Source organism: Chionomys nivalis, chromosome 16 (assembly GCF_950005125.1).
Source record: "Chionomys nivalis chromosome 16, mChiNiv1.1, whole genome shotgun sequence".
NCBI classification, from domain to species: domain Eukaryota; kingdom Metazoa; phylum Chordata; class Mammalia; order Rodentia; family Cricetidae; genus Chionomys; species Chionomys nivalis.
Window position 1 is genome coordinate 24,812,944 of NC_080101.1, and position 23,859 is coordinate 24,836,802.

The 23,859-nt window shown below is 43.9% G+C and overlaps 1 protein-coding gene across 2 annotated transcripts in view; it reads right to left on the minus strand.

Annotated features, from left to right (window-relative positions):
* The window catches only part of Tdrd7 (tudor domain containing 7), a 62,846-nt gene that overhangs the window by 15,757 nt on the left and 23,230 nt on the right, over positions 1-23,859 (minus strand). For both annotated transcript variants that reach the window (XM_057790859.1, XM_057790860.1), the window contains exons 7-13: positions 14,992-15,575; positions 12,326-12,512; positions 9,722-9,833; positions 7,213-7,415; positions 4,441-4,575; positions 2,416-2,502; positions 83-217 (exon numbers count right to left, since the gene is read on the minus strand). In XM_057790859.1, the coding sequence (XP_057646842.1) occupies positions 83-217; positions 2,416-2,502; positions 4,441-4,575; positions 7,213-7,415; positions 9,722-9,833; positions 12,326-12,512; positions 14,992-15,575 (1,443 nt within the window). The remainder of the gene's footprint in view (positions 1-82; positions 218-2,415; positions 2,503-4,440; positions 4,576-7,212; positions 7,416-9,721; positions 9,834-12,325; positions 12,513-14,991; positions 15,576-23,859) is intronic.

Below are 23,859 nucleotides of genomic sequence, written 5' to 3' on the forward strand. Positions count from 1 at the left end.
TTACACACTGAGACTCTGCTCATGAGCATGATCGGGACTGGCACAGTGGATCAACAGACCTCCAGGCCGAGGCAGGTCATACCTGAGGGGGTATGGCAAGCATTTCCTGTAGGAACCGAGGGGGGATTTCTCTGAGCTCCGATACTTTCACGGATGTCGTATTGCCAGAGTCCAGAAACTGAACGTCGAGTGCCCGGCTGCTGTGCACGTTTGTGATCTGCAATGAGATGAGCACTGGCTAACTCATGGTCACAGTGGAAAGATGGACACTGCCACCATCACGTCCCATACAGTGCTGCAGGTCCAGAACACCTGAACTATCAGTTTCTCCTGTTCAAAAGTCAATCAACAGAGAACAGTACTGACCAGCAACCACTGTAAGAACACCAGTGTCTAATAGTTCTCTAATTCTTTAATACTGCTAATTAGACAATTCTATTTTTAAAATATTAAAACATGTAGGAAAATTCTTCTATCCTAATAAGAAAATAAAAACATCAATAATTCAAGATGGAATTTTACCTGAAGAGGGAAAATGTTTTGAAATCATACCATACTTCAGTTTCACTATAAATCTAGTCATTTTTAATCATTGTTGAAAAAAATCTGAAGCTCAAAAAGTCAGAGGGATAAGATAAAGTCCAAATTCATGTTCAGCAATAAGGAGAACTACATAGAGCCCAGCAATTCTTGTATAACTGTCAAGAACAAAGGCATCACTTAATTTTATAGAATAATTATATAGTATATTTTATTGCTAAGTATTTGTATACAGACTAAGAAACACTTCTGTCCAACATAGCAGAAATTTAAAGACACTCAAATTGAAAGAAAATTTACAAAATGACACTACTCTTTTAGAGTCATAAAAATGAAGACCAACTAGCAGCATGTTGGAGGATTTAGAGAAGCATGACAGCTATACCTAATGGGGCATCCAGACTGGATCCTAGGGCAGAAAAGGACATGATGTCACAAATGTGAGAAATGACAAAATCCTGCACACTAGTTACTTGTATTAATGTTGACTTCCTGGTTTGGGAATCAACGACTAGCTATACACACAAGATGCTGACAGGGTAAGTGGAGCCTCTTTATAGTACTTTTGTTAAGTCTTTTTTTTCCTTTTTTTCTTTTTTTTTTGGCTCTTTGAGACAGGATTTCTCTGTACTTTGGATCCTGTCCTGGAACTATCTCTTGTAGACCAGATTGGCCTCGAACTCAAAGATCCACCTGCCTCTGCCTCCCGAGTGCTGGGATTAAAGGTGTGGTCCACTGCTGCCCGGCGAATTATGTTTTAAATTAAGAACAAATCTGCACATTTACATATTATCATCTAAACAACAAAGCTTTAAGAGCTCCATAATACCATGCTGGCATGTGACACGTGACCTATGGTCACAGACCCTGGATCTCAGCCTTCAGGGAACACCGTCACATCAAAGCACTGTGCTTTCATTAGGCTAGGGATGGGTGAGCCCTGCTAAAAGGGAGGGTCAGTACAGTTAATCTGCTGAAGCACTGCTTACGTATTTCAGAAAGCAATTCGCTGATCGTTCTCATCTTCTAGGTTTGCTTTCCTTGTGATTCTCAGGAGTATGGCACACAGGAAGATGCACAGTGGCAACAGACCCCACAAACATTCACGGGGACAGCTGTGTGACAGTGCTGGGCCATTTACCTTGCTGCATTACACAGCATGGAAACACATTACTGCAACAGAGCTGTCTCACGAGGACTGAAAAGCATGCTTCGGAAGATTAATGCTTTGACACTATTTCCATAAAATTTAAAGAAGCTCATTTAACCATTTGTGTGTGTGCATGTGCGCACACATGTATGAGAGCACAGCGTGCACACATGTATGTTGAGACCAAAGGCTGATATGAATATTCTTCAATCACTCTCTATCTTATTTTTTAAACAAGATTTTTCCAATGAATTCACAGCTAATTCAAGCTCATCAATTTAGCAAGGCCGCCCCAGGGTTTCCCTACCTTCCCAGAGCTGGTGTTACAGGCACCTGCTACTGTGCCTGGCTCTTTATTTGGGTGTTGGGGACCCAAATTCGGGTCTGCATGCTTGTACTTTATTGACTGAGCCATCTCCTTAATCTTAATTTTAATACGCATATTCTAAATACATATTCATCTTCATAGTTCTAGTACATATATTCTATTGTATATGTAATACATAGCAAAGCTATGTGTATAGCTGTACACATACTAAAAACATTAAAAAGCTGCTGGCTTCCTCAGATCAGAGGCAGGAGGATGAGACTAGGAGCTCAAACCATATGGCCATCTTGGCTGTCAGAAACTGTGATGAATCCAAACATATTTACTACTGAGAAAATCTGTTCGTATATGTGAAACACTTAACAATAATCTTTACAAGTCAAGGGACTGATTTTACCTCCACTCGTAACCATTTTCCTTTGCAATGAAAGAGGCAGATCTTCCCACAGAAGGGCAGCGAGATGAAGTACTCAGAGGTCATGTGCTAGGAGACAGAAAAGCAAGAAACAGCTCTTACTCTCAGCAAACATGGCTGCAGCACTGGGAGCACGTGGAGGCATGGACTGTTTACCCACAGGTGATCGGGCTTCCCTTCCTCCCCAGAAACAGCTGCAGCAGACAAGTTTACCACGGAGCTACAGACTCTGCCCTCTGCCCTGTCAGGCTTGCTAGTACCAGTTTGTTCACAGACTGACACTTAAAGTGCCTTAAATGTCAGCAGGGTCACTGGGGTTCATGTGGGCTCTGGCTCCATTGTTACCCAGGAAAAGGGCTGCTGGAGCTGACAGACAGAGCAGATGGACGAAGTAAGGAGTCTAGGTCAGCCATGAAGGCCTCTTCTCTCTGTTTTAACATTTAACAGTAACATTAAATGTTACTGTTTTTCATTTCTTTTTTTTTCCAAACCAAAAAGTGTTATCCACACAGACATCAGTGCCTGTGAGATGCTAACAAATGGCAGGGTTCTCGTCAGCCCCTCTTCTGCCCAGCCTGCACTCAGGGCCTTCCCAGGCCTTGCTGTTCTGGTGACTGCTGCTAGTCTCTGTGGGCAAGGACTCCCCTTGGGCGGCAAAGCACTAGGAAATGTGGAGTGCTCTACAGCATCCGGGGTTGGTTATTAGGACAAACGAATCCTCACGAGGTTAGCTTCTCTAGGGTTCTCCTATTTTCCCAAACTCAACCAGTAAGTGAAACTTTACATACACAGAAACATATGACATATATAAAATATACACTATATATACTTATATAATATTTTGTTATATTATGTTGTATTTATATAATATAAATTGTGTATGTAATTTATATTTTATTTATTTCATTTTAAATGTATATGTAATTTATATTTTTATTTCATTTTAAATTTGTAGACATGTAATGTATTCATAATTATATAATTAAACATGCATTAATATAACAGTATAATATATAATTTATATACAATAAAATATATGAAATGACATCTCCAACATAAAGGAGTAAAGCTATATATTTGATGTCTCTACTCCAGACACCATGAGTAAGAGTTAAATTGACTAAATGCATACTGTAGACTACATATTCTATGGACCAAACTAAAAAAGGAATGCAGAAAACTGACAACTGTCTCTACCCCAGTGGTTCTCAACCCATGGGTGGCAACCCAATGGAGGTCACATATCAGATATTTACATTACAATTTATAGCTAGCAAAATTACAGATATAAAACAGCAACAATGTAATTTTACAGTTGAGGGTCACCACAACATAAGGACAGCTGTATTAAAGGTCACAGCATTAGGAAGGTTGAGAACCACTGCTCTTTCCTGAGGGAGGGGAGTGGCCAAACTAGCCAAAATATTATAAAGCTGAACAGAGTAACTTGAGGTGCTAGCGGTCCTTTGTGGTAAAGGGAAGGGTTCCCCGTTCCAGGGGTGAGAGGTCAGGGCTGAAGCAGAAGTTTGGTTATCTGCAAACCACAACATGTTCTGGATTATAATTACGCTGTTCCAGAGGTAAGGAAATCTTATTAGTGACTCAAAACCTCTGCATGTCCTGATTCAGAATGAAAGGGGAGGACTGGTCCGCAGAACCATATTTATGGGCCGTCTCTCCTCAGTAGAGAGCTCGAGGGTGACGCCTGACAAGCTGGCTCCTGTGGGCAGTCAGTCAGGCTGTGCTCAGGGCGCATCAGCTGCCTGCCCTAAGGAAACCACAATCCCATTTCAGGCACTGTTCTAGGCAGCACTGTGACTCCCTCTGTGATGGTTCATGGAAACACACTGCTGCACCTTCCTTTCATAAAGCAGGAGGGAGTCTGTCAGGTTTTCTACCCACCATTTGAAACATGGACCTCTAATGATTAACAGTTACTTAACCTAATGCACTCTGAGCCCTGCCTCCAGTCTGCGGCTGATCTCGGGAGACGGCGCTCTGCCATACCTTGCAGTGGAAGTAGTCCTCTGTCTTATGCAGAAGGTCACTGAGCTTGTTCAGACCTTTGCACGGCACCTGGCAGTACAGTGTTCCATCGGAGCAAATGTTAGTCACTTTGACATTTGTGTACATGGCATCCACCTGGAACAGGCAAACACAGACTGAGAACATAAGCTTGCCTTTAGTCTTTATGCAGTTACCTGAACAGCCCATTCCATTTACATACTGGTGATGGTTAATATATACAGTCAACTTGACAACGTTGAGAGCGGCAATACCTTTGAAGCATGTATGAGGTGTTTCTAGAAAGGTTTAATGAGTACCTACCTCAATGTGGGTGGCATCATCCCACAGGCTGCATTCCTAAGAGGAGAAAGTGAGCTGAGCCTCAACAGGCCATCGTTTCTACCTGTTTCCTGGCTGCAGAAGTATGTGAGGGGTGCCCCACCTGCCCACAGTGACAGCTTCCCTGCCATTTTGGGCCGATCCCCTCACAGAACGAGCCTATAAATCCTTCTTCCCTTCAGTTGCTTCTGCCAGATGTTGAGACACAGTAACAAGAAAATGAACTAATGCCACATTTTAAAATTCTCTAAGTTAAAAGACATCCAGGCAGAAGGAAATTAGTAACTTACATGATGTAAGTGTTATTTGTGTCAGGCACAAAAGAGACATCCCCTAAACAGCCCATCATCCTGAAGGCTGAATGTGTTATTAACTGGCTTATTGTCTCTCAAGAATAAAAAGTATTCTAAAATCATACTTTTATAAGATGCACAGAAGGGTTTTTGTCAGGGGACTTTTCTTTGGGCTGCCAGCTCACAAATGATGACATGGATTGCTCCTGTTTTTAAATCTCAAAAAATCCATTCCATTACCAGCCTGCTTTATCTGTTAGGTTTCTGCTGATGTGATAAACACTACGACCAAAGCAACTTGGGGAGGAAAAGGTTACTTCACCTTCAAAATTATTGCTTATCATTTAGAGAAGTCAGGGAAGGAACTAAAAGCAGGAGGTGAAGCAGAAGCCATGGAGGAATGCTGCGTACAGCCCTGTTCTTCATGGCTTACTCAGGCAGGTTTCTTACACACCCCAGGAACACCTACCCAGGGTGGTGCTGCCCACAGTGAGATCGGTTCAGCTCTGTCACAACATCAAGCAAGAACGTGCCCTTGCAGGATAATGAGATGGGGGCATTTTCTCAATTGAGAGTCCCTCTTCCCAAAGGCACTAGCTTATGCCAAACTAACATAAAACTAGCCCTTGCAATGGGGTACATGAATTTTAATCATTTTTAAAAACTATGATCAACATAAAGATTTAAACTTGACCATTTTCGTGGCCAAATCACAACATATATATAACAACAATTCATAGTCCTAATTTGTTAAAAGCCTAAACATTTTTGTATCAAGTCTTTAAAATGTTCTTTAGTGCCCACCTGATTCTTTCAGTTGAATACTCTGTAACTTACTAGTTTGTTCATTTGGAGCACTTATGTCCTACAGATTTAAAAAATGTTCAGGCCAACAATAAATATTTTCATGGATAGACTTCTTCCTCATGCTTTTTTAATCTTTATAGGAAAATTCCATATAAAATTATTTCTGCTGCAGAAACTGGAAAATAAGAAATCTAATCCATAAGAAATAATGACTAGGTCTTGCTTGGCATTGTCCATTTACTCCCCTTGCTTGCTTTTCCCTAGTAAGGTGATGTCATTTCCCTTTCTTCCTCCCTCCTTGATTTTTGAGTTATGTGGTATCAGTTATTTGCCTAAAATCTTTTTATTTTCTCTTCTCCCTCATTCACTCTTTTTTCCTTTTTCTTAAGTGCATGTGTGTGTGCAAACATATGTGTTTGTATATATGTATTAATACGTAAACCAGAGGTCGATGCCAAGTATTTTCCTCAATATTTCCTATCTCATCTTTTGAGACGAGGGCTCTTGCTGAACGGATGACTTGCCTGCTGAATCCCAGCATCACCCTGCCTTTGTTTCTGAGAGCTGGGAATAGAGATACATGCCACAGCAGCAGGGTTTTTATTGTTGTTTTGAACTATGTACAGGCTATGATGGAATTCAGGTCCTCCTGCTTGTATGGTAAGCACCTTCCCTGCTCCACAATGTCCCCAGACCCTGATGACTTACTTTTGTTGGAGGCATGTAGGGCCTGTGCTCACAGATAACCACTAGGGAAACCAGGAACGTTAAGCATGCAGGGTTGTTTCTTTAAAGTAAGAGATGTATAACCTGTTTTCTGTCCAGAAGGTTGGAAATGGAATAAGGTTGATTAATAGTCTGGTAACCTCTGTGCTATCCATATGGCAGGGCCACACTGGCTCCCCAAGACCCTTACTTTGAGCCTATTTCTCTCCATCAATCTATAGAGCTATCCTCCCCCAGACTCTCATCATGAGCATTGTTTACTTTGAGCCTGCCTTGTCAGTTAATCTACAGAACCTAGCTTTATGGACGATGCTACTTGTTTTTTACAAGGGTTTCAATGCAGTTATGTGGTAAGCTTTGTTGTGCACATGGGACTGAGTTAACTGTCACCAGGAAACTTTTTTCTAAATTGTGATGTGTTTAAAAGTACCTAAAATAAACAGATTCTCAAGGTTTGAACCAACACCGGCTACTGAGTCGTGCTGAAACAGACTTCCTCTTGCCACTCTCCTGGATCCACACTCTGCAGGCTGTGGTGTCTGTTTGTAGAGGACTCCCACCCTACCCCCACATACTTCACACTGGACAGTGACCACCACAGTGGTACCTGGAGATGGACTTGTAGAGATTTGTCGCAGATGGCTTTGAGGCAGGTGGCATTGATATTGATATCGTCTTCTCCTGAGGTGTCATACAGAACCACCAGGGGGATGTCTGACTTGTCGAGTATCTCCACAGCAAAGATCTTCCCACATGTTAGTGATTCGACCACCTTCACAAGGTCAGGGTCATCATTCAGAATCTCCAACCCTGGAAAACAGCAACTGCTTTCATTTCTACTTAGTCACAGAAGCATCACGAACAGTGCCTATTTCGACCACTCGTTGGTTTTCCCGATGTGAGCTTCATTTCCCAGTCTTCTTTACCTTGCACATCTGTAGATAAAGTGTGCGCCTCTTTAAGAGACACATTAGAGCAGGCACTCTTAACATAAGGAGACTGATGACCAAGCACAGCTTTATCACAGAAGGAGCAGCCTTCAAGTCATATGTAAATGTAGATATAAAACAAGAGACTAACACGAACAAGAAACTGTCAATCACATACTTTGTTCTTTATGTTTCTGAAATTTTTATTTATTTTGTATTTAAATAACATTTTTTTCCATTTATTTCACATACCAACCAGGTTCCCTTCCCTCCTCTCTTCCAGTCCCCTCCCCTTTTGCATCTACCCCCTCCCCCATCCACTCCTCCATCTTCATTCAGAAGGAACAAGCCTCCCACGGGCTTACGCAAGCGGGGTGTATCATGCCGAGGCAGGGCAGTCTTCCATTTTCAGTTAAACCTGCACAGCGACTTTCCTTATAAAATTAACATGTATTACTGAAAACCAAAATAGTCCCTTTCCTCCCCTTTTCCTTCCTATCCATCACTCACTCTGAGGACTCCAGAGTCCTCTGATTCATCAAAGGAAATTGATGTTCCACTAACACAGGCATCAGATACAATACTAATTACTCTTTCAGTTCTTTGACAACTGGAATCCAATATAATGCATACATAGCAACTAAACTAACCTAAAATGAGCACCCCATTTCCTGTAGTCGGGGCCTCTTTTGCTACTTTTCTCTCTGACTGAGCTACAAGGCAGACTCCTGCTCTTCCTACTCTCAGGACCCCTAGTGCTGGAACTCTCCTCACCCTTACAGTCAGCATCCAGACTCTTGGCCTGCGCTTGCAATGCACCCTTTCCAGACCAAAACCAATTTCACATTTTTGACCGGCTCTTCAAAGCTCACTGGCCTTATCCTCAGACTCAGGCCCTTCAGAGACATAAGGATCATCCTTGTGGGGAGACTGCCTCTCCACCCTTTCTGCTTTCTTCAGACAGGGACTCACTCTGTAGGTCCACATGGCCTGGAACTGACTATGCAGCCTGTCAGTTTGAGGTCTTAGACTCCGAAATGTTGGTATCACAAGTGTGAGGTATTTCTGTAGAGGGCTCATTTTCACATAAGAACCATGAGAGAGGGGCTGGAGAGATGGCTCAGAGGTTAAGAGCATTGCCTGCTCTTCCAAAGGTCCTGAGTTCAATTCCCAGCAACCACATGGTGGCTCACAACCATCTGTAATGGGGTCTGGTGCCTTCTCTGGCCTGCAGGCATACACACAGACAGAATATTGTATACATAATAAATAAATAAATATTTTTTTTAAAAAAAAAAGAACCATGAGAGATAGCTCAGTGGTTAACAGAGCTCCCATCCTTCCAGAGGACCCGAGTTCAGGTCCCAGCATCTACACTGGGAGGCTCACAATTGCTGGTAACTCCAAGTACAGAGAAGCTAATGCCTCTGGCCGGCACAGCCACTTGTATACATGGGGAATACAGATGTTTTATGTATGTGTGTCTTTACATACACTCATAGGGAGAGAGAGGGGGAGAGGAGAGAGAGAAAGAGAAAATTTAGAAAAAAAAAAGCATTATAATACCTTTTAGAAGTGCAAGCTTCCTTGCTACAAGGCCTAATCTCATTAATTTTACAGTGCCTTCCATGCCTTATTCCTAGTGCCATCCACACGTGCACATTCCTATGCTCTGTAAAGAGGAAGTGTGTAAGAACCAGCACACAACCCAGTCAAGATCACCTGAGTGCACAACGGTTTGCTAGCAGAGAGCATCTCCACAGTCCACCTCTATGGGAGGGCCGAGGGGGAGTGAGTCCCATGATAAAGGGTTGTATGGGCTTTAACTGAGACAAAAGAAAACAAAACAAGCATAAACCCTTTCAAATGTCTAGATGAACTTTTTATAATAAAATACAATGAGATATGCTCTACACAATAATATATATAACAGAAAATCCACTGTCACATCAGCATCATTACTCCATGTTAGACAGGTTAGACAGACACCTTACATACGAGTTCATTCACTCAACCTTTTAAAAAAACATGTTATGAGCTGGGAGTTGTAGGTCACATCTATAACGCAGTCACTGAAGAGATGAGGAAGGAGGAGTTTAAGTTCAAGGCCAATCTGGGCTATGTAGTGAGAATTTTCAAGCTGAACGGCTGGACTGGTAACAAGGGTTTTCTAAGAAGCCCACTTACCTGCTAGTTTGCACTTCGTAGCTTGGAAGGACAGAGAGCAGAAGCGTGGGTTCAGTCTGTATGCTTTACTCTTCTCAATATTTTCACAAAAGCCATAGTCAACATAGCACACCTAAGGAACAAAGCAAAGCCAGTAATGTCTATGACCAAAGTCTTTATCCTTATTAAAAACTGTAATACATTTAACTGGATTTAATTTATTACAAAATCAGCAAGTGGTACCTTTAGCCGTCTCCTCAAAATCAAAGGAAAGGCTCCCTGATGCACCCCAGAAGATGACAACAGGCTGGCCTCAGGGTCCCATGTTCCAGGCCATTGTCTGCCACCTTACCCCTTAGTCAACAAGGCCAAGGCAGAGCAGACTCTGAGGCCTCGCCAAAGCCATCAATGCTACTGCCTGGCTTCTCCCCATCTTCATCCAGTGCTGTGTCATCTTGTCCTTCCCACCACAAGTCTTTCCCATTCTCAGGGTCAATAGCTATTTCCAGAGAAGCCATCAGCCCTGTAATGCTGGCCACATTCTAGAATCCCAAAGCAGCACTTTGACTGCCTGCTCTGGACCACTGTGCTCCTAGGAGATGACATATTTCTGTTGGGGGCAACAATGATGTCAGGTTGGACAACAAAGAATTCTTTTTTTAAAACCTAGTGTCTTCTTCCAGTGCACAGAGCTAGATTATGTCTTCACACAACTTAGCAAAGGCCCAGCTCTCAGACAGAGCCCGGAACTATACATTCTTATCACTGTGATGGCCAGCGTGTCACCTTTACATAACCTGAAGTGTCTTGGTGAGTCTACATCAGGGTAGCCTATAGAATGTTTGTGGGGAACTATCTAAACTACCTCAATTGATATAGGAAGACCTGGGCTCAAAGTGGGCAACACCATGCCCTGGTTTTGGACCCTGCACTGAGCACCAAGCGTATATGCATTCATTTCTCCCTGCTCTTGCTGCAGACGAACTAACTGTTCTGTTACTGCCTTTACTCTCTTGCAGTAAAAGACTGCATCATGAATAAACCCTCCTGAGTTGTCTCTTGTCCGGATACTTCATTACAGCTACGGCAGTGTGACTGCAGCACACACCGGTGGCACAGAGATGACCTTTACAGCACGTACACAGCTCTGCTGAAAAGTTCTCAAGACCACAAAGACTCTAGTTTTTAAGATAAGGTCTCACTATGTAGCCCTGCCTTGCCTGGGATTCATTCATTTAGCCTCTGCTTTCCAACCTATGAAAGCTTTTTTTTTTTGTTAGTAACTAGAAACTAAGTTTTACTATCATGGGTTTAGAATAACTAAGAACCTGAGACTGTTGAAAACTTATTATGCTTTCCTAATGAAAGACATGACAGTTATTAAGAATAAATACAAAGCAAGCAACAAAAGGTAGGCAGGAGTTGGCTAGAAAATAGCAGTCAACAGAGGCAGATGCCTGTGTCTTCTGAAAAAAATGGGGTACATGCGCCAGCAGGAAATGAGGATAAATTCCTCCAGAGCAGAGTGTGGTGAGTGTGCCTGGTTGCTAAGCAAAGCCTCCCTCTCAGGCAATGATACTGGACTCTGCTGCCTGGACCCAGGCTGTGGCAGAGTCCAAAGGGTCAGCTGTTTGTCACTCAGTGCACAAGTTCACCTTTCCCACCCTTAACTTCTTCCTCTTGCAGGCCTCAAGACTCAGGCAGCTTTCATTCTCATTCAAAGCAATCTACAACTGCAACCTGATTTGTTCTTCCTGGACCCATGGCATATACTCTGATGATAGGACTCAGTGTGTGAGAGATGAGGATGCTATTGTTAGCCTAGCAGCAGATTGCAGCAGGAGCCCTCCAGAGTCTCCACAGGGTCTGTCTGCTGCTGGATTTACCATACTGTAGTTTAATTGTGGTGGCAGTAGTGGTGGATTATCGTTTCTTCTGTGGACACCGGAGACTGAACTTGAGGCCCACTGTTGTTTCCTAGGCAAGTGTTTTAGCACTGAGTTACATTCTGTAACTGAGACCGGCTCTTGCAAAAAACTTGTTCCTGGATGGGCCCATATGACTCACACACCCTGGGTTCTTTGCTCTAGGAGAGCAGAACAAACATTTGAGCTTGAGACAGGACAGCCAGCAGGGAACACCCAGTGCTTCCATTTCTGGCTCTCTGGCACCATCAAGTGGCCACAGATCTCAGTGTCACCTGAATAACAGCAGTGCCTGCACACTCCTCCTAGCTGCCAGAAGTCCTGAAGGCTGATGCCGAGGGTAACCCTGGGAGCAGACCGGTTCAGGATAAGACACTGAGAGGAAGAGGAGTGGCTGCTTCCCCAGGATAAACCTGCTTGAAGCTGCTCACAGAGCTCCTCGGAGTTGGGGTGGAGAAATGTCCTTCTGATGAGATCTGAGGCCTGCCCCCTATCAGAGGACTTAATTTGCTCTGTGACTTTAGGAAACCAAGGGATCATGACTATACTGACATAAAAGCTGATACGGACAGCTGCTACAGACACTATCCTCGAATTTCTACTGAAAATCACATAGGATATGAAAAGGACAATGAGAAGCAGCAATCATATCTGAAAACCGGTAACATATCTACCTCATGCTAGACAAAACTGAGCTTGCCTTTATCTTGTTCTCATCCGTGGAAATGATCTGCGCGCGTAACCAGGCGTCCTCCTCTGCATTGACTGCCAGCAGCTGCCCCACATGCACAGTCTGGACTGGTGTGACTTTGGGGTTCTTACTGTAATACTCCTTCATCTCATCCTCCATCAGTTCCTGAGCAGCCGAGTAGTCTTTGCCTACATACCTGGATTGATGAGTAAACAAGAGAGTCATCTCTGGGTGAGGGATCCAGAGTAGAGCCTGGCTCCCCTGCAACCATCCTCACTTCCAGTCTCAGCTGCTCACACCAGCAGGGGGAAGAGGACAGGCTATGGAGATCACAGCCTAAGGTGGAATGTTTGACAGTCCTGAGAATGGCCAGGTGAAATGTAGGCATTGGAGGCCCCAGGGAGACACCATGAAGGCCAGATGAGCCCTCCAGAGTTTGATTGAGGCTGCTGAGATCTCTATGGGCTACTTACTACAAAAAGAATCTGGCAAATAGTTTTACCCTGGCCAAGGCTGCATCTCAGAATTCTAAAGCTTTGAAAAGCAGGGAAACTACCAAAAGAACAAAATTAGGTCTGGGAACTCTATGTGGTAGAGCAACTCCCTAGCTTGTGCCAAGCCCTGGGTTCCATCTCTGGGCTCCCTGCAAGACAGACAAACATAGCAACACAATGCCCCCCAAAAAAACTTATTTAAAAAATCTGAGTTAATTACAACAAAATGTTGTGTTAGTATCTCAGAGACGACAGGTTCTGGCTAGATGCCTCTGAAATGTATAGCCTGAGCAGTACTATTTTCAACATAGCCCAGCCTTTTAAAACAGTTCTAATGTTGACATGCAGTCCTTTGATCCAGTGTTTTCAAAACACATTCCTTTCTTGTCTGCCATGAGCAGACGAGGCTGTTTTCTTGCCTTTCTTAAGGGCCACATTTCAGGATTCTAGATCTGGAAAACCAAGTCTGGCTTATAAAGTGAGAATATCTCAGCTACATGATGAAATCTGCCAGCTGGAAGAGCACCCAAGTTACCCAGCCCAGGAGATGGGGAGGCACAAGAACCCTGCCTTCTTGTATTGCTCCAGTATTTACCCAGGGCCTCAGGTGATTTGAGGAAACCCTAAGAACCTGTTCCTTATGGTCTTAGTAACTAGCAGCAGGACAGAAGACGGCTCATTCCCTGTTCTAGAGAGAAGGGGGAATGCTAGAAAGAGTTTTACACAAAAGGCGAAGACTGCACCTTTGGAGACACTGGCTATTTTAAGATGAAACTCTACATGTAGTCTTCGTCCCTGGACTGAGTGCAGTGAGCGTTAAGGAGAGGCTGAATGTGGTCTTCCACTGTTATCTCATCTCTTGGGAGCCTGGGACCTGGTAAGAGTGCCTACTTGAGGGCCTGAACTGAGGTGATGGGAGTCTGCCCAGTGCAAAGTCCTGGCAGGGTCCTGGAGCTGGAGCTGCCTCTGCTCTCAGAACAGCCGGTAGAGAAGGCTGGCTCCACTCATGGGTGAGGACAAGGGATGGTACTACAGCTGGGTGAGAGCGGGCAAGAGCAAGTACAGGCTTGTACACCATCTCCAAATGACCTGAGGGAGGGAACAGAGCCTGGAGTACAGACCAACCTCAGCATACCACCAGCACGAAGCTTCACCTGCACCCAATAGTCCATAGAAACCACAGTCCTCAAGATCCTTCCCGGCGGTGGAGCCAGGTATCATCACCTCTTTGGCCTCAGCCTGCTCAAGCCCTGGAGCTTTAATGTTGTCCAGCTCTTCCTTCCGGAAGGACTCTGATGTGGGCTTTCTCTGGGCTTTTCTAGCTCAGTTATGGGTCTTGGGAAGCCCAAACCAGAGGGCCATTTGGGGTGAAGGGGACTGGATTCTGTTTTGCTTCCGTGTTCTCCCCTCTACCCAGCCCCAGCTCAACACTGACACAGGTTCCCACTTCAGGAAGCAGCAAATTACCTTCTTCCTACATACTGTGGATGCTTCATAGTTTTCCTACAAGTCTAAGACAAGCATTCAGAAGCAAGCTGATGTTTTCAATTATAGCTATCAGCTGGGCAGTGGTAGTGCACACCTTTAATCCCAGCACTCAAGAGGCAGAGCAGGCAGATCTCTGTGAGTTCGAGGCTAGTTTGGTCTTGGTCTACAAGAGCTAGTTCTAGTATAAGCTCCAACGCTACAGAGAAATCCTGTCTCGAAAAACCAAAATATATATAAATAAATAAATAAAATTCTAGCTCTCATTATCCAGTTAAGTGAAGGTTACTTGTCCCACACTGATATCTAAAGGCTCAAGTCAGCAGGCACCTCTAGGCCCAGGAGCTACTCTGAGATGTATGGTGAAGTTAGCTACCCTGACTTTTCAGGACTGCTGGTTTGAAGAGGGCTTGCTGTTTGCAGGTTGGATAGAAATGTAATGTTTTTGATACAGTTGTCATGATGCTTATGACATAATTTTTCCAGGTTCATATTATCATTCCAATCTTTAAAAACTATTACTCATCCTTTCTCCTAAGAATGTTGTGGGCATTTAACAAATATTAGCATATTTCTGTATTTCACTACAACCCCTAAGGGAGGTAGGTAGTCTTCCTTCACTCAACAGCATCCACACAAAGGATGGCCAAGCAACAACACTGCACCACATCTTAACAACTAGAAATGCCAACTTGCCTGATAACCACATCATTTGTGTTGCTTAACTCAACCACCAGCACAGAAGGGGAGGCCTCAGTAGGGATCACCAGAGGCGGCACAGTTATGTCCTCCACAAAGTCATCAGCACTTTCAGCCATGTTTTTTTCTATTTGCAAAAACTCTTTTTCGATCATCGCCTTGATGTCAAAATCTCCTTGTGCCTGCCCTTCATCCTTTAAGCTCTTGTCAGTGGGCAATGGGAGTTTCGCATAGAGAATTGCCTTCTGGGCATTCCCGGAAATGTAGTTTATGGTGCACACATCAGAGAGTGAGGCAAGATTCTTTAAGGCATCTTCAGGGAACTTGAGTTTGTATGTGTCCTCATATGCTTTGGGGAGTGCGCTTGCCCAAAGGCCACTTGAGTATTTCACCAGCAGCTCTGCCACTTTCTGCTTGACATCTGGCATTACTGTTGGGCTCCCTTTTGATGGCACCTCCTGCTTGAGAGCAGGCAGTGGAGACGGGAGCTCCTTCTCAGGGTCCTGTTCACTTCTCAAGGGCTGCTCTTTCTTGGCAGGATAAAGAAGTAAATCTTGACCACCACCACAAGGTTTTTCTACCTGAAAATTTTAAAGAAAGCAAATGAGAGATATTTCAGAGGCTAAGAGAAACCTGAAAGCACAGTAACACATTTCACATTTGAGAAAAGCACTATTTTCAAATCAAGATGCAAAAGAGCACGACTGTTACTCTTTTTAACGTATCACCTGACAGACGGCGGGAGCCACAGGTTAGAAACAAACAGGGCAAGAAAGGGCATTCATTTCACTCAGAAGACAGTGAAGACTTAAACTGCCCCAGGGAATGATGAGGCTTCTGCCCTGACAGTGTTTACCAGAGCCACACCTGCAAAAGACACTGGACCCAGGGTGGGATGAGGCTGTCAGGACTGTACCATGGAAGGAACACAAGGACTGTTGAAGTGCAGTGGGATGCTCCCTTCCTCTCCTTTGTTCCTGGGCCTTCCCCGTGGGATTCTTTGGAGAAGATGCCCCAGGATAAGGCAGCAGGGGCAAGCACCACAAGAACAGGGTAACTGAAGGCACTGCCATCCTAATGTAGTGGGGAAAAGCTCATCACGGGTAATCCAGCCTGACTTCACTTGCCTGAGAGGCACACCCTGAGGAACTGATGATGCTGCTGTCCTCCAATTCGAAGACCTTCTCCTGACAGACCAGGATTGGCAACTACCAGCCTCCTGCCCAGTACAGTTCCCAACTCGTGAGCTAAGACGGCCTTTTAGAGTTTAAAGGCTGACAGATCAGAAGAGTCGTTTCCAGGGTGAATGTCATGTGGGATTCAGTGTTCATGAAGCCTCCCTGGCTTATGCAACCTAAGGCTGCTCTGCACTACAATGACAAAATCATGACAGGCCTGGTGACAGTCATGCAGCTCTGCAACATTTCTGAGCTTCCAAAGCCTAGACAGCCTAGACAGCCCTTCACAAAACCAGATTCCTCACCTTTACTCTGACTTCAAATTCACTGCCTTCTGGAATGGTCCCTGCTTTCAGTCCCATTTGGCTATTCCTCAACTACAATTTAAATCCTTAGAAGAATCTGCTAGGGTGGTTACATTTATAGGAAACTACCCAAGACATCAGATTGCTTCCTGTTTTATTGCTGTTGTTTGCTTCTTGCATTTTGCTTTTAGGCAGGGTTTCCTGCAGCCTCAGTCCACAACTTCATGTGTCCCCATTTAACCCCTAAAGGACACATTTCTCAGCTTTATGATGCCTTTATTTCCAGAGAAGTTACCTGAAAATATAGGGAACTTCAAGGCTGATGTGGTTGGTGCCCGCCCCCACCTACTCCAGTGCTAAGCCTCCATCTCTTCCTATGTTGTTAGGTCTGAGAGAAGTGATGACGCTACATTAACCTCAGCAAATGTCTGTGCAGTCTCTGTGACTCTCCTGAGCAGAAAGCACTGTTTTTTGACAGAAGTTATGGACAACTTAGCTACTTAGTAGAAGTAAGGCAAATGTACAACCCTATTTTTTTTCTAGTCTCTATTCAAGAATAATCTGTGCTTTTCAGACAGGGTTTCCTGTAGCCCAGACTGGCCGCAAACTTGTTGTCCATCCGATGACCTTGAACTCCTTGACCCTATCTCTACTTCTCAAGTGCTGAGACTGGAGGTGTACTCTATTATATCCAGCTAATTCCAGGATAATCTTAAAAGTCAAGTAGAAGCAGTGTGTGTACAAGTCTGTCTACAGCATTTAGGTCAAACTCTGCCAGTCTGCATAAAAAGTGAAGAGCAAGAATTTACCCAAAGTCCAAGCAACAGTCAGGAAATGGCTTAGAGGACAGCTCCCCCAGCAGTTTACGCTTTTGAATATGGTGAACTCTCCTCTCTTCCTGACTTCCTTGGAGTATAAGTTCCAGTGAGGTTGTAGTGGATTTTTCCTTATTTCAGATAAGCCTGGGTGTGTTCCTGGGGGCTATGGATATAAACTGTTTCCTTATTTCAGAAGGGAGGCTGAAGGCCTGAATGTATTGCTTCTCCAACAGTCTGGCCTGCTGACTAAGATTAAACACATACCTAACTTAGGAACATGCAATCTAGCTACAGTTAATTCATACAGCATTCAACATTTCAGGCAAATAAATGTATTTCCTGCTAAGTTTAGGGACATGGGAAACATGTTAGAACCAAATATTTCATTAACCAACCTTTAAGGTAATGGTTCTCAACCTTCCTAAAGCTGCAATAGTTCCTCATGTTGCGGTGACCCCAACCATAAAATTATTTCATTGCTACTTCATAACTGTAATGCTGCTGCTGTTATGAATTGTAATGTAAATATCTCTGTTTTCAGGTGGTTCTTAGGTGACCCCTATTCATGGGTCATTTGACTCCCTCCAGAAGGGTTGAGACCTACAGGTTAAGAACCACTGGCAAAGGGTTTCTCAGTTCAAAGGGGAATACACATGGAAGACATCATTTAGACTTAAAAATTAATATTTTTTTTAGTTCATTTGTTTTAAAATTTCCTACAGATGGAAGCTTGCTTTTTCTGGTACTTTCTCCTCTGACTGCTGTCTCCCACCAAGCATGGTGTCTCTAATTCTCTGGTAATGTGCTTACAAAGGAGACCTAACTCTCTCCCCGTACCCTCCAAGTCTCCCCACAGCTAAGGAACCATGGTTATACTGGATTGTGATGTCTGTTCTTTTCCGTACCCTGGCCCATGTCACAGGGCTTAGAATTTACACATGGGCTCCTGCCTCAGCTCCAAATGCTGATACATGGCTTTTTATAATTTCCTGCATGTGACATCCAGGAAGCCACTTCTACTAGATTTCCCAGGAGAGGGCTTTTACAACTTCTGGTTCCTCTGGCCCACCTGATTCAGGCACATTCCTGGGAAGGGATCAAGCTCCCCAGCCCCCACCCCCACCGTGGACAAAGACTCAAGCATCTTAACTGTGCTTCTGTCACCTTTCTGTTTTCTAATTCTGACTCTGGATGTCCACTCTCCATCAGTCTAGTCATGGGACCTGCACCTCCCACGTAAAATACAGGAGATAGCAGTGATGTAAGACTAACGTAACTCTATAGAGTTAATACACTCTATACCACAGAGACAAGCCACCTTCTGTGGTGACACCAGAAGATTCTATGTCAAATATGCCTTACGTCTGCTATGCTCATGCTCACAAGTTCGTTCTAGTCAGCCTCATTTCTACCTAATTTGGAATCACACCTCACCAGGTTTCTGTAAGCTTCCAGGAGACTAATCAAGATTGGTGGGTGTAGGTTCAAAGAAAAAACATCAACTTCCTTGGGCAGCTGTATGTTCGTACAGATGATGATCCCTCCTCACCGTGACTGTTTTCTCCTTAACCAGGAGGGATCTCCTTTCGTTCGAGTTTTACCTGGGAATCTAGTCTCTGAAGGATCGTCTGCCAAGAGCACAGCAGAGGCCTCTGAGGTTAACTGTTTCTATGGAAACAGAATTTTCTTTAGGGTTCTAGAAGAATACAATAACATACAAAGAAACTGAGACTTCCCACACCATCTTATACGGGTGCAGCTGTGTTGCCACAGAGTAGCAGTTTTATGTTGAAGCTTTATATAATGTTCCAAACCTCATTTTACACAGCTATCATTCCATTGAAACTCAAAATGGTACAATAAATGCTTTTATTTACTTATAGATATACTTTCTAGTGCTCTATTTTAGCATTGTTTAGCAAACATTTAGAAAAGGTCATGGACTCAAAACGAACCAATGCTAACAAAAAGAAACCAGTTTAAAAATTGAAAACTCTGATATTGGTAGTGAAGGAAAGACCCCCCACTCCCCGCCCCAGAGCCTTTCCTCGACAATGACGATTTCTGTCACTGTTCACAAGCCTGCACCTTATGCTCACTTCACAGAAGACTGCTCAATCAATTCCTTAAAAGGCAGCCTTCTGTGCTAATGGTGAAGCTGACTGGCAGTCAGAGCTGAGAATGAGAAGGAAAGAACCAGTACAATCAGAAGCACGTGATGCTCTGAGGCAAGGGAGGTACTATGTTCAAGGAAAGACAGAACCCGGTTAAACCAGCTAACCCAGTGGAGCCGCACACCGCACACACTTCTGCAGCAGTGCCCCACACTAACAACCACAGCCATGGTGCTGAAGGACTTAGACCAGAGGGTTCTGTTTAAGAAGCACAATTCGCGGTACATCCCACAGAAACTTAAAGGTAACATAAGAAGTTCTCTGTTGCTGAGATCTCTGCCGTCCACAAGCCATCTGTAGAGAACCTTTCTCTACCACCCTGAAGATGGCTGTGGAGGCAGACCCCTTTCCCTGCCAACTCTCATCTGCCTGTCTGATACTTTTTACTGATGCTGTCTCTAGACACACACACCAGCACCGTTTCAACAAGTATAAACTTCATGGCATCTAGTTCCAAACTGAAGCCACCTGTTCACACATTTGGAAGATAGTGGAGTCTTCCAGCTGTATCTATAGAACTTTCTGGGATGCTTCTGACTAAGAGCTGTGGCTCTCGCTGTACACTAGCTTTCCTCTTGCTCTCGTTACCTGTGGCAGGGGGAAGTAAAGTGAAGGGATCCTTTTCAAGGTGGCACCAATGCTCATCTCTGCTTCTTCATCTGGAACCTTTTCCACTTAATAGCATCTCCAGCTTTCATTGAGGTAACTTCCTCTGTAGGACCTGCTTCGGCAATGGCTGTGTCTGCTGTCAGGCTGGGATGAGGTTTCTGATGCTCTGCTGGCAGCTGCTTCATGTATTTTACTTCATTTAATTCTCGTAACAATCCTATGACGTGTAGCTTAGTTATCTCACAGAACAGATTAGGGCTTTAGAGGGTGGTATGTAGGCCGGAAGTTACACAGCTGAGAAGTGACACCCCTAGATGTGCATCAGAGGCCTCAGAGATTAAGTTTACTGTCTCTATGGAATTAGAATTTTCTCTAAGATTCTGTAAGAATGTAGTACCGAAACAGGTCAAGATACTTTTCGACCCATCTGTATGGGCACAGTTCTGTTGTCATGGAGTAACAGTTTTGAATTGAGGCTTTCAATCACATTCCAACTCAACTGTGATCTAAGCTCTCTGTATCCTTCTGGCCTGTGGGTAGCTTAGACAGATGGCACACCATTTCTCAGCTTCTCTATGCACTGTGCCATGTGCCAGTCAGCTTCCATCTAGTCAAAGGTCTGCTGAGACTTCTGAGTTGTAGCACTGTGTTCATCAGGACTTCCTTTTGGTGCTGAAACTCTGGAAGTCACATTCCATCTCTACAGTACTGTGGTGGACACTGCCAAGCTCTCCCATTTCCTCTGGCCACCGCTGTGCTGGCAGTCTGTGTGTGTCTGCTCCTGTGAGGGTGAGCAGTAATGATACTCACACTGCTCATGCTCCACTTCCCCAGGGTCCACTTCTGTTCATGAACAGACTTTTTTTTTAAGGCAGCCCATTTTGCATGAGCTGACAGGAATTTTATTATATCCAGCAATTAGCTCTACAATTCCATCAACACAGATTCCTGCACAGAAGAGCACAGATGCAAGTGAGGAAACAGCTGCTGCCTCTGCTTTTTCAGATGCTGTGCAGATTGCAGGACTGCTTCCCGGTCAGAAGTCCTGCAGCGCTAACTCACGGTCAGTGACTGCATGGGTTAGACAATGGTATCCAACAGAAATGCATGGAAAAGTAAATCATCTTTGTGGAAGCTGTTAATAATTAGTGTTATCAAGGCATATCCAACCACTCATGAAAGCTTATATAATATTATGTTACCAGTCACCTTCTGTGACTAAGGCCTGCTGTGCCACCAAATATGGACTAATTCTCTGGGTGTTCCAAAGCTGTGGTCCAGCAGGTCTTGAAGCCATGGGTAGAAACTCTTCTCAGCTGGGGACATCTGATCCAGCTCAAAAGCCTAGCCTCTTGGCTCTCCACACAGCTTTGGGCAGGACACTGGAGATGGACATGCCAGTGGACACAGAGATGAAGAGGTTGTTCATTCCATCCAGGTCTCGGGAGGTTTCGATCCCCTGCCACCCCACATGGAGCCCTTTTTATTCCCTTCCTGGATGGCAATCATAACTGGTACAGGCCTAGCATTATCTGTCCAATGATGAGCTTCCTCACTAGGCCAGCAAGTTCCATGAGGGCAAAGACTATGTTTAGCCTCAGCATCTAGGTCAGTGGCTAACAGACCAGTGTTTTGCAACTTCCAGTCAGGTCTCACAGAGAATCCTGTCTAGAGCAGCCAGGAGACATTACAGCCCTTCTCCTAGGTGTGGATGGGACTCCCCATAGCTAACACAGCTTCTCCATCATTTCCAATTTTCCCACAGCTGTCGAAAACCACAAAGTTTGTCATCACTATGACTTTATAGTCTCTCCAGCTGAGCACACCTTCTGCTACCTCAGTGACCCAAAAGGTTAAATGTCACACAAACCAGCATCTAAGTCTTAGCAATAATCCTAGAATTCAAGGAGCTGAAGAAGGAGCGCTGCTGTGAGCTCAAGCCTAGCCTGAGCTACAAAATGATAATATCCTGTCTACAAATAAAAACTCAGTGGCATCTAGCATCCCACGACACGGTCCTGCACATGCCTGATCTGAAGCTCCATCAAGGTAAAACCTCACAGCTGTTATTTGGTCCCTGAAGCTGAAGCTGCCCTGCTGATAGGCATATGGAAACACCCACAAGCATGTGTCTTTGTGTGGTAGGACTACAGGATAGTTCTATTTTTTAAAATGCTGAGTTGGAGTTTATTGGGAGAAAGATAACACATGCTTAAAGTATGGGCAGACAAGAGGAGTTGCCTAAGTATTTTAGCAATAGTTAAGTACACATGACTTAGTGAACTTTGATGTTATGTTGTTGAAAGTATATAATGCATAGCCCAGTTCAAAGCTTAAGAAAAGTTTTAAAATTAAGTAAAATTTAAAAAATAAAATATGGGCCAGGTATGGTGGCAAGGATATTTGTATTTTTATAACTTAGATTTTTAATCTTTTTCACAGTTTTATACAGTTGGAGAACTTAAAAGACAAAGATCTACAAGGCTCTTAGATTTTTCTTCAGTCATGTTGAGCCACAGAGCAAGGGCCCATTTCTAATCCCAGACTTTCAGCGTTGCCTTTGAGTCTGATGTTGGTTGTGGTAATACAGTATGCTATCAGTGTTTCTGCTCTTCATGGAGGAGAGAATAAAGGCACAAAAGGGATTATAAGCATCGTGCAACTGTTTAAAGCCAGGGAGAAATGACCAAGGAGTAATTAAAACACTTAAAAATACTCAGAAGTTAAAAAATAGGTATGAAAAGTATCAACAGACACCCAAATGACTGGCAGTCTGTGGTATCCGAGACACACTGTCTGCCATCAGCACGCACACTGGCAGTACTACTCAATCTAGAAAGCCAAGAGAGACACTGGTAGGGAATGAATTCTGTAGTTCTGCTGCATGCTCAACACTCCTGACTGGGCAAAAGATGACCATGAGGTACAGGTGAATCAAGTGCTGAAAACATAACAAAACAGTTGGCTGCTTCAGTACCTAAAATCTAATAGAAAGCCACTCCTTTTAGATAACAGCCTAATATCAATAGGACAGATACTTTTGTCAGACACAATCCTCTGGGTCTCTGTGGACATGCAGAGCAGCAAAGATGAAAATTTCTCCAAAAGTAATAAACTGAGCTACACAAATGCTAGTAATTATCATGAAGTATAAAGCAACCAATACAGCAATACATTGTATATTCTTTAAATATAAGCTCTGAAGAATTCCTTATCCAAATCTAGCAGCAAGTTATCTATATAACGTGACCACAAAAAGCTCTACAGTCATTTTAAATTTACTATAAAGTATGTGATTATCATTGGATTCTTTAAAAGTAACTAACTGAATGCATCTGAGATAGGCTGACAAACTGCTAACAGCTCCCTCAGGAGGGGACATCAATACCATCATGCCCAAATTCAGGAAGAATCTTCCCCAGATAAAGGGGAACAGAAAATTTCCATCTTAGGAACAAGCTCTATGCTTTAGATACAACATTCTCCTGAACGCCTGTCATTTCTGCACTTACCAGAAAATGGGGCAGTGTCTCCATTCTGACATGGCTGTTTCCCTACTTCACATGGAGAATGCTAACATCTGCCACACTGCCCTGACCATACTTTTCCATAGCTATTTACCCCACCAGCCTTCATCTCCGTGCTTCCGGAACCTAGGACAGAGATTAGCACAAGCAGTGTTGTGACTGGAGAGGGAGCAAGCAGTATGGCTGTATGGAATGGTGACTTCCGCCTGGAACTGGACACTAGACTTGGAGGGAACAATCGCCCATGGGGAAAA